Genomic DNA, 11,858 nt, shown 5'->3' with positions numbered 1-11,858 from the left:
CCCCGGACAGTTCACGAGTTGATATCACGTATTCAATGGACTTGTTCCCATCTCTTCTTTTCCTCTCAAAATCACTTGCCCATGTAATGCAATCAATTCCAGTTCCCACCATTCACCCGTTCCATTTCCCCCACAAATTACATCGAATTAACATAATCATCACACATCCCCTCATTTTCATTATTTTTTTTTCTCCCCTCGCACAGCTTTTTTTCCATCATTAATTCACTCCTCCACTGGCATTAATTCAATGATTGGTGAAACTATATGAGAAAAATATACTTTCGTTATTACATGGAGAAAAAAGTTGGAGAACAATCACTGAACGAGTCAAGTAATAGCGGAGCGAACTCGATTTTCAGTACATTTTACAGTTTGTTGCAGACCATAGTATAGATCTAACCATTTTCAATCATCAAATTTGTCAATTAAGTGCCCTGAGAATAATTCGAAAAAATTCATGAATATTCAACGTCATTCAAATTAAATTTTGCACGGAATTACTATTTCTTAAACATTTGTGGTTTATAAATAAATAATTGAAATTGTTGAAACTTTCGGGAACCTTATGTTTTAGACACAAAATCTATTTCTGGTAAAATTCTGAATATGAATAAATTTTTACGATTCGGAATAAATTATTTTTACGCTGCAAAATTGATTGTTCATAAATTATACATGAAAAATGTTCGCAATTTTCAAAAATTGCAATTTTATAATTTTTTTATCAATCTTCCTCTGAAAGTAAACTTTCATTTTTTTAAGATTTTTAAAATGTTCGAGATTCAAATTCAGATCTGCAAAGTTTTAATAATAAAATCATTGTGAAATGTCCGGAAACTTGGATATCGTTAAAGATATTCAAGTATCTTTTACAGTTTGTTGCAGACCATAGTATAGATCTAACCATTTTCAATCATCAAATTTGTCAATTAAGTGCCCTGAGAATAATTTGAAAAAATTCATGAATATTCAATGCTATTCAAATTACATTTTGCACAGAATTACTATTTTTTAAACATTCGTTGTTTATAAATAAATAATTGAAATTGTTGAAACTTTCGGGAACCTTATGTTTTAGACACAAAACCTATTTCTGGTAAAATTCTGAATATGAATAAATTTTTACGATTCGGAATAAATTATTTTTACGCTGCAAAATTGATTGTTCATAAATTATATATGAAAAATGTTCGCAATTTTCAAAAATTGCAATTTTATATTTTTTTATCAATCTTCCTCCGAAACGAAACTTTCATTTTTTTCAGATTTTTAAAATGTTGGAGACTGAAATTCAGATCTGCCAAGTTTCAATAATAAAATCATTGTAAAATATTCGGAAACTTAAGGTAAAATCGGACGCAAATGAACGAATAGTCAAAGTACTTGGATATCCTTAAGTACCGGAATGAAAAAAATTATTTGCCGATCAATTTTGATCGAAAGTTCATCGAAAGTATTTCACCAAAAAACATGATGTATTCATGTACCATCGCTATTTAAAATGATACCACTAATTATAAAGTATTTAATCAATATTCGGGACGGAATGGGCGTACGAAAGCCCTCCACGACGAATTCCAAAAATTGTCCAACTGTGGAATAAATTCACTCCACATAAATTTATTCTGCCGATTTATTTGGCCAACAGGGCTTGGTGCAACCAGCCCTATCCAAATTATTACCAATAATTCTAGACTGCCATCTGAGTGCAAAATCAACCACAATGTTTCCATTCACATTAACCTTCGTTTAGAATTTCTTTCCGATTTTAATTTTCAAAATTCAAGTTATGCTCATACTACATTAAACCTTGTTACGATGTAGACTTGGGTCGTTCGCACACGTTAAACGACTCTCAAATACAATCAAGAAAGACTAGGAAACTCGTTTTGCTCACGGGGGGAATCGTGAAAGTACACATGGTAGTGAAGAAGCCAACACAAGGTCGACTGACAATCAGAAGATGTCACCCATCACCCCAACCACTCGCGCATCCATCGTCAGTTATTCCAATTGAATAATTTAATTTCAATTATGCAGATGCTCCTGGAGACTCTCACAATGGCCAAAAGATTAATCCTCGGATTTATTCTCCTCTGGGGAGTCTGTCAATCTGCCTCGGAATCATATCAACCCAAAAGTGGTGAGTCTTAACTTTAACGAGCATTAAATCAATCGGGGGTATGTTGAGTAATTTTTTTTTCATCACTCGATTTTTTGACGAAGATGAGGAAAAAGTTGGAGAAGCGGAAGAGACCATCAAAGAGTATAGACGAGTCTCAGGCGTGCGCGTTTTTAACGACGATGGGTCAGTAGGTCATACTCCACTTGGTGCTAAGAGCCCTGCTCGTCGTGGACACGCGTTTCTTTCTGTCAGTAGCCTTGGTTTTATGTTTAATAAATCTTGGATCAAGGGTACGTGGGGATTTTTCGATGTTTTTCAATGCTTTTTTTCACCGGGGATAATGAGGCAACAGGTAGAACGAGAAGGCCAGCGAAATTTTTGATTTTGACAGGCAGATTGATAGCATTTGTTTAACAAACTTTCCAACCTTTTTCGTCATTTTTTCCCCGACTTGAGATTTTTGGAGATAAGAAAAAACGTCCGATTTATTCTGAAAATATGAACTTCAATTTTTGTCAATAAAAATTTACCGAAGAATGTTCCCAGCGAAAGCGTTAGATTTATCGACTCACGCCCATAAATAAGCTCTTGAAACGCCTCTTTTGTCTCTGATTTCATGGCCGCAGGCGTCAACGAGAGTACAAGAATTTTCTCCCCACGTATGGACTACGACGAGTGGACGCCCCTGGGCCGAGGCGATCCCCTGAAGAACGATCCGACCTTCGACTACGTCCCCCCCGTGTTGGACCGTGTCCAATACTGGTTGGGTGACACACAAACAACCGAGCCCTCGTCAAAACGTGACGTCCTGGTCCTCGGCGTAACAGCCAAGAAGACGAGCCCCCAGATACCCGAGCACTTCCTCAAGTTCATGGACTCAAAATTCCAGGAGCCTAAACAACCGGCGAACTACTTGACACGAGACTTCACAGGCAGCACCGGGGCAGAGCCCCCCAAGCTGATCCGCAACACGAAATTCCGTAGTGGTCCACCACCACTGGACTTCAAGCACTCCAACAAGGGGCACTACCCCGGCTACCCTGAGACAAACGACTTCTACTACTCGGAGAAGCAGAAGCCGTACACAATGATGCTGCCGCCCCCGCTGAACTCAGTCGCCAATAATCTTCAATTCGGAATTCTGCCTCCAAACTCTCCGAAGAAGCCAAACTACGAGCCCTCGACGACATCGTCATCGATTTCCTTCGAGAAATCCAACCTCATTTACCACCAGTCGAGTCACCAGGCGCTGGACTGGCCCTCTGCCAACCCTCCCCACGCCCTCCACCGCCCGCAACCCCAGAACAATCCGCCACTGATCACCTGGCCGCAGGAGGAATCCGACAATTTTGATACCGATCACCATCACGCCGCGTCATCGATGAACCACGAGATCATCGTGGGCCCCAACGCCAACATCATTGTCGACGCCGGCGACAGCGCCGAAGATAAAGAGGAGATCGTCGTGGGCCACAAGTCCCCGGAGTTGAACATGTCTGTGATCCTAGCGAACGCATCAACGACCCCCGGGGACTACGAATCCAAGAGCATCGTGACGGTGAGCGTTGTGATGCCGATGAATTACAAAGAAGACACCACGAAGAGCATCGCCAGTGTGACAAGATCAAACATCGAAGTGACGCCGGTATCGTTGGCCTCTTCAATTGTGGAGATGAGCGCAACGACGCCGTTCGTCCCCTCGACGACGATGCTGCCCCCTTCGATGGTGGACATGTCCTGGCAGCAGGATCAGGCCCCGCCTCCGATGTTCCCAGAGAGGATGCCTCCTACGATCTTCAGGAGACCGAGTGTCCCTCACAGACCTCTGTTTGGAGGACCCAGACCCATGGGATCAATGATGATGTTCAGTAATGAAGCTTTTCGACCTACTACTATCAAATCTCCTCTTGGTGCTCTCCTGCAGAAGGAGGTGAGCACTAAAGGACTGATGATGACTCCCACAACAACAACAACGACGACGGTGGCTCCCTCTACGACGCCGGTCACCGAGAGCTTCACTACAGATCCCATTTTCTCGCATTATAAACAACCCGCGAGTCCTCTGCATGGCCCTCCGTACTTGATCATCCAAGGGCACTCGAAGGTGAAGACTTATAAACCTACGATTAATCAACATGGGGTGCCCGTGGCAATGGAGACCACAGTGCGACCAGTATCCAAGTTTGAGCAGTTTGTTAATGAGAATACGAGACGAGTGGATACGAAAACTACGACTGAGGGGAGCCTGACTGATGTGGAGAAGAAAAAGATCGGATCTGACAGTCTTGTTTATTTTGTGGAGAAGGGTGTCAGTGCTTTCACTGTTTTTGAGGACTGAATATGGTGAATGTTAGTTAATTGTGAGGGTTCTGTATTGTTTATGATTAGCGCCAGTGCCAGTACACGATATGAATGAATATTGTTTATCGATAGTGAGTATTTAACATTAACACTAGTCTTATATTTGTTAATCAGTTACCAAACAGTATACGTTATGATTGTTAACAAAATTGTTGATTATGAAATGTATTTATTTGATTATCGGCCCGTTGCACCAAGTCCTGTTGGAAAATAAATCCTCGGAAGAAATTTGTCAGCAGTCATTTCAGTAGCGAAGCGCTAAAATAATTCAAGTGGACTTCGGTCTTGGGTGATGGACGCGACGCGTGCGAAAAATTTCACTTTATGCACAAGGGATGAAATAGTATATTTCAGCACGTGTGGGGCAATTTCGTCTTTAACGTGTGTGGGGTTTACAGCATGAGCCGAAGGCGAGTAATGTAACCACACACGTTAAGGACAAAATTTCCCAACAAGTACTGAACAAAATTTTATGTCACGAAGCCTGAAACCGGCTGAATTAGACACGAGACGCGAAGCGTCGAGTGTGTAATCCAGCCGGTTTCAGGCATGAGTGGCATAAAAAAAATTCCCTGATTTTTCCGGAAAATGACTTTAAATTTTATTACTTTTTGGGAAAAAGTCAATGTAATTTCTAGTTTCTCTGAAAGTTCAAGTAAAGTCTCGATTTTTTAGCGACAGGAAGAAGGAAGATTCCACAATTTACATGAATTTCCAAGTAAAAATAAATTCACTGCCAAATTCCCTTGAATTTTCAGGGAATTCCTTGAAAATTATTGGGATTCCAAGAATTCTTGAAGGCTAACTTTGAAAATTCAGAGAAATCGGCGCTTAAATTCCAGATTTCTCTGAATTTTCCTGCTTTTTCATTCATTTTCCCGCAATAATTCAGCTGGAATTGCCAGTTCCCACGGATTTTTCCATGACGTTATGAATTTTTTGTCATTCCAGCCGTAAGCCAGCATTTCATCGCTGCTGACAGCCGTTATGACAAAAAATATTGTTCGTCGTAAGGCCTAAAAAATCTTTTCTAGCTCATGATTGTAAACTCATACACGGAGAGAAATTTTCTAGAAAAATTCTAGTACGAGTAGTGGAAAAAATCACAATCCACCGGCTGTAAAAAATTCTATTGCTGTTAAGATAAAATTTCTTGGTATTTCTGGTGAAATTTCTGGGGATTTCTGTGAAATTTTCACAGAAATATGAGGAAAAATTCGCGTTTTCCCCAATAAAATTTCTAGTGCCGGCACTGAAATTTTTTCCTGGCCGTCACTTTGCGCCGCTTTTCCTGCGCTAGCACTAGAATTTTCCTAAAAAATTTCTCTCCGAGTATTCGCCAGAAAAGTTTTTTTCAGCCTAATGACGAAATATACTATTTCGTGAGAAGACCCGGTAAACCGCGATTTTAACCTCGCTTCGCTCGGTTTGATCGCGGTTTACGGACCTTCTGACGAAAAATTGCATTCATCACACGGTCCAAAAGTATTTTCTGACGAATGTGATTATAGGATTACAAAGCCACATTCGTCAGAAAATACTTTATGGACCTTGTGATGAAAATAACTATTATGCACTCGTATCGTAATATACTACTTCTTTCTATCGATACTTAAGTAAGGATTTTCTCAACAAAGCTTGGTGCAATCGGATCTAAGTTATTTATAATTCTTTACGGAGAGAGTTTTTATTCTTTATTTTAGGGAGAGAGTAATACGGAGATAGGGTGTGTTTTGGTTGAATCTTCCTACATATAATAAACCTGTTGTCTGTTCACGATTTGCAGAGAATCTGCTGAATGGATTTCAGTGAGATTTTCACTATTTATTAGTTTAGAGATCCCGTTATGACATTATAGACTATTAATTATTGCGTAATGTTGTCTCCTAGCGTATACAACGCAAGAAGTTCCAGAAAGTTCCGGAATTTTCTCGAAAATTATTGCATGTTCCTTTGAGAAGGATTAAGGAAGGTCTTCAATTCTGTTAATCCAAAAATTTTGGCCAATTTTCGAACATTGCGGGAATTTCTTAGCAAAAATCAAGACTTCCTGATCTAGAAAGTTGCGCACTTCGGCGGTTCACTATACGGAGAGAAATATTCAAGAAAAATTACGTATCTTTCCGTAATTCGGGAGCGAAATATGGACGTAGGAAATTTTACGGAACTGTCACTGAATTTTTTCGTAGAGTTCCGTAGTTTTTAGCTCCATTTCCTGTGGAAAATTACGATATCGTCACTTAAAGTATCTCTTATCCTTCGGCCGGGCTACGCTGTACTTTTGGATATTTTCAGTTTAAAAATTTTTCAACTAGGTAAATTGCATGGAAAAAAATTGAAAAAATTCATACCCAGTCAGTATTATCTAAATTAAATTTCCCAAAATATTACTATTTTTTCACACATTTCCCTCTTATAAATAAATAATAAAATTTGTTTGCAAAACGGTGGATTATTTTTTATGAGGTGTCAAAAAAATTATTGATTTTGTCACATCTAATGAAAAAAAATTCAGATTTTAATCTTTGATTACAATGGAAATGTTGATTTTCACATAAGACACTTGGTTAAATCCTGATTTTTAAACATTTCTTCTTTGAAAAACCAAAACGATAATTAAACGATAATTAAATTGAGAAAAAAATTAGAATTCCGAATCTAATCGAGTTTTCTGCAATTTTTTTGCAGTTTTCAATAATCTTTGAATTTACCGTAAGAGTAGAGCTACTTTAAATTTCGTGAGTCGATTCCGTAATCGGTGAGCGAATTAGGAGCTCCACAATTTTTACTGAGCATTTCTCTCCGTGTAAAATAATTAATTTATTATCATTTATGTGTGTAGTAATACTGGTATTAATACTGTATATCAAGCTTTAAATATCGTGCCGTATTTTACATATCCTCATTTTCTACTCAATCCATTGTTAATCGACGAATCAACCTAGATGTAAATGTTAAATTTAATGCGAATGAATTTTTGCACACGTCGAGAGACAAACGAGATGTTACACGATAAAATAAAAATCGAAATATTTCAACGTCAATGAATGAACATCAACAAGTCAACCTTGAAGTGAACGAAGATCTAGAGCTTGGATGGAGAGCTTGTTGGTGATCCATACGGGATACAAAAGTCCCCATTGCACACCCAGTGAGGAAACTGGAACGACATAAAAACTAACCCAATATTGTGAATCGTCTTTTATACTGAATCGAAATACTTGGAAAATGTCTGTCTACTTGTTGCATCTATGTTACATCGTCCACTTCATTGCCAACGTGTCTTCCTTTGTCCGGTTTAAAATGCTACGTGAGTTCCAGAAACACACTGACGACTCTCCACAATTCTTCGTACCATTCCGCCCTGATATCGGGATCTTCATTCCTGAGGAGTCATTTCAATCACTTCCTGTCCTCTCGACAATTTCACATTGAGATGAGTTTTCCGGTTTTGGTTTTTTATGGCTGATGGGGAAAATCGGGAATTGTATGGAAAAATTTCATGAAGGGGAAACTACTACACGGAGAGAAATTTTCAATAAAAATTACGGAACTAATAATTCACTCACCGATTACGGAATCCACTCAGAAAATTTAAGGGTGCCAAGTGAATTTGGCGATGACCTTGAAAATTGACATTCACCAACAAAGTTATAATTTTTTTAATTAATAGTATTAGACAGATGGTGAACATCGGTGACAATTTTAAAATTTTAGAACTTATGGATATCGAGAAATTAAATAAACAAAATCAGTCTTATACACGGCCTCTTATGGAGTTTTGATTAAATTGAACGTTTCAACCCCCTAGGAACTCAAGAAAAATTTGAAAAAATTTGAAGATATGGGGAATGATGTGTTCAATGTGATGGCGACAAAAAACAATGGGGTACCGGGGTGAATAAGAGAGATAATTCAACCCGCCGTACCCATTTAATCCCATGCTTTCTCGAGGTTCGTCACGCGAAATAGAGGATTTTCCGCATTTATTTTCTCGATGTCTAGTTCCGGTTGCGGGTTTGAAATTTCGTCGGATGGATGAATACATGTTTCTCCAATGATGGAGGGAAAGAAAAAAATTTTTTTGAATCTTTTTTCAAATTCACTTGTCACCCTTAAGTGGCGGTATCGTAAATTTTCACAGGAGATTCAAATCAAAATTATGGAACGCTCCGTAAAATTTATTTACGTTTAGGTTTTCCTGCGTGAAGTGGAGCTGCGAAATCCTTGAATAGGATTTTTCAATAGATGCCAATAGTTTCAATAACTGTGTTATTGCCCTGGAAATACTGCGAATCTACTCTTTGGAATTTAATCCAGGCAATTCTTTTTAACGAGAAATTGAAAATTTGCTGCATTTCTCCTCGAGGCAATGGGATTCGTCTGTTGGGAGGTTCCATTGTTCCTGAAACTGACGCAATGGAGTATTTCATTCATAATTCATTCGGCGACCCCTTTACAATTTTATTTTATCGACGAAAAAAGAATTATCGTAAATATGAGGGTCTTTGGGGCAGTGGGGAGCGACTGACAGGTTGATGCGTGATGAGAAGTTTAATGCATTCAGTTTCACATTTTGCGGTCAGACAATGGATTCTATGGACGATAATGAAATAGCGAATCAACTGAGGAAACAATGGGACGTCATTATTTATTTGTAGAACGAGCGGTAAAATCATTCGAACGTTGTAACTTCAAGACCTTTGGCTTTGGAAAACAACAACTTCATTTCTCTGCGATTTTCTCATTTTTTATTGTCTTTTCTTCACCAGTATTTTTTTGTTACTTCGGCCGTAAGATGCATTCCGCGTAGGGATGGGCGATGTTTGTCGATTAATCGAAAACATCGTTTTTTCATGCTCGAAAAACGGTGTTTTTCATTCGAAGTTTTGAACGACCGATCAATCGATTTTCAATTCTTTTTTGCAAACATCGATGTTTCTGACCAAGATACCAAAATTTTTCATTTTTTTGTCGAAGGATAATGTTGATTGATTGAGAATAAACAAAATAATAATTTATCCGCAATCAGAAGTAATTATTTTCAACAGTATGTATGTTATAAATGATAAGTGAACAAGTCCAGTCGTTTATTTTTTTTTTTAATTGACATTTTCCAATTTTTTTAAATTAAAATTTTCAACAATTATTGCAGCTAACGGAAAATATTCAATATATTTTCATCAATTAATCAAAAACCCGGTTTCGAGATTCAAAATTCAACTTTCTAGCAGTACTTATCATTGAAACGTAAATTCCTCGGGTTGTATTTTTTAAATATATATTTTTCAAAAAAAAATGAGAAGAAAAAAATTACTAAATTTTTTTTTTCGTGTGTAATCTGAAAAAACATGGATTTTTTAATAATCGATGTTTTTTCCAGAAAAATCGATTCACAACATTGATGTTTTTTAGAAAACATCGATTCTTCAATAATCGATATTTTTTAAAACATCGCCCATCCCTAATTCCGCGTAGGAATACCGCCTAAAAAAACTTTTCTAGCTAATATAATTGAAACCCTCCCCTTCGGCTCGGGCGGCAAACTCATATTCGAGAGAAAATTTTTTTTTGGCCTCCGTTAAGAACAAAAAAGTTTTTTGATGAGAACGTTTGCACTTGTATCAAGAAATCCATGACACGAAAATTGATCTGGGGATGAATTTGGGAGTATAACTAGTGGAAAATTGTTTTTGCATTGCATATAGTACAGTTATTTTTGCTAATAAATAAGCAATATGATTCGGAATGGTTATTTTGTACATAATTTACTTCTATAATGTAAAAGAAATCTTATTAATTTTAATAAAATGAAATAAACAATGATTAACTCTTTTTTTTGAAAACTAATTTTGTCAGATTTGCAACTTAGTTGAATGTTATAATCATCATTATCCTTATTATCCCTTTGTTCTATATAACCGATTATATTTTTTACAGTTCTATCTTTCCCCTCAGCCCAGCGATAAAATGTTAATAGAAAAATTTCATTCATATGTATCAAAATATTAATTTCCAATGGCAATCGCCAATAAACGAGAATTTTTCTCGAAGTGACAATAATTTTTCGTCAACAATAACTCTAAATCAAACAATTCAAGAATTCTTAGTCATTGCCTCTGTGTTATCATGAATAACTCATAAATATCTGAGAAGTTCAAAGGGAAAATCAATTCAAGACTGCATGCCAGTGACGAAGCGGATGCGATCCCCAGAAGAAAGTGCTTCCCGCACGAACTTCCTGAGGAACAAATTACGGATGACCAATCACTTGTTGCTTCTCACATCATTAACGAGAAAAAAATAATGATTTTCATCCTGAGATTGTTAGAGCTGATTTGCAAACACATATCATTATGGAAAAGTGGAAGATAATGGGAGACAGCAGGTAATAATCAGTTGTAATTAATGTAATTTGTCAACCTTTTTTGAAGTGAAATCCGATCAATTAGCCCCTCATGTATAGATATTCCAAATTTTTATTTTTTTCCTCATGAAGTAGTTTTGAAGAAAATTGCGAGCTAATAAAAAACATTTGCTAGTTAGTACTTTTTTTAAAATAAATTTTTGAAAAATCACCCCTGACAAAAAAGGCGTTATCCTCCCTATTTCATTATTTCCAAACATTTTATCACCAATCGGTAGCAAATTGTTTGAAGATTTTTGCGAGTCAAGAAAAAATCGTCAATGCACTCCTATTATTGTGTAAATTAACAATTCCAATTTCAATTGAAGGCCCGAGTTGTAGACACGAGTTTGTAGCAACGATGTCAGACAAGATATGAATGTTTTTTTGGGCTCAAATGAAAGAGCGGGTCGAGAAATGACGTGCTAGAGCCTCCAAACATGACAAATGTCTCTAAAGACGATATCTGTTTTCAATTGAAAAGCAGAGTTGTGACAACATTGTCTAGGAGGACAATGGGGTCTAGGAGTAGGGGAGGGTGGGGCAAAACGGCCCCCCTTCAATTGTCAATAACTTGTGAATGACATTGTGAAAATTCCCAGTTTCAACTTCATTTTGAAGATAATTTTTCATCCTTCAAAACGAGCTCTAACTCATCCCAATTGGATTATTGAATCGGAAAATATTGACGATTGAAGGGGGACCGTTTTGCCCCATCCTCCCCTATGTATAGAACATTGGGGTCTAGGAGTCTCCCCTGGTTCAAAACCATCTTTAGAGGTCCCAGCACGCCATTTCTCGACCCGCTCTTTCGTTTGAGCCCAAAAAAACATTCATATCTTGTCTGACATCTTTGCTACAAACTCGGGTCTTCAACTCGGGCTTTCAATTGAACGTGATTTTTCAAAAATTTATTTAAAAAAAAGTACTAACTAGCAAATATTTTTTATTAGCTCGCAATTT

At 37.3% G+C, this 11,858-nt stretch overlaps 1 protein-coding gene across 1 annotated transcript; it reads left to right on the top strand.

Annotated features, from left to right (window-relative positions):
- Positions 1 to 2,037: 2,037 nt before the first annotated feature.
- On the top strand, positions 2,038 to 4,613 carry LOC107035806. Its single transcript, XM_015253401.1, has 2 exons — positions 2,038 to 2,146; positions 2,755 to 4,613. The coding sequence occupies exons 1-2, from the start codon at positions 2,038 to 2,040 to the stop codon at positions 4,464 to 4,466; spliced, it is 1,821 nt and encodes a 606-aa protein (XP_015108887.1). The 3' UTR covers positions 4,467 to 4,613.
- The last annotated feature ends 7,245 nt before the right edge of the window (positions 4,614 to 11,858 follow it).

This window comes from Diachasma alloeum, unplaced genomic scaffold (assembly GCF_001412515.2).
Source record: "Diachasma alloeum isolate Michigan unplaced genomic scaffold, Dall2.0 Dall_scaffold_00201, whole genome shotgun sequence".
Classification (NCBI taxonomy): Eukaryota; Metazoa; Arthropoda; class Insecta; order Hymenoptera; family Braconidae; genus Diachasma; species Diachasma alloeum.
The sequence above is the reverse complement of the archived record's forward strand: the minus strand, read 5'-3'. Positions and strand labels throughout refer to the sequence as shown.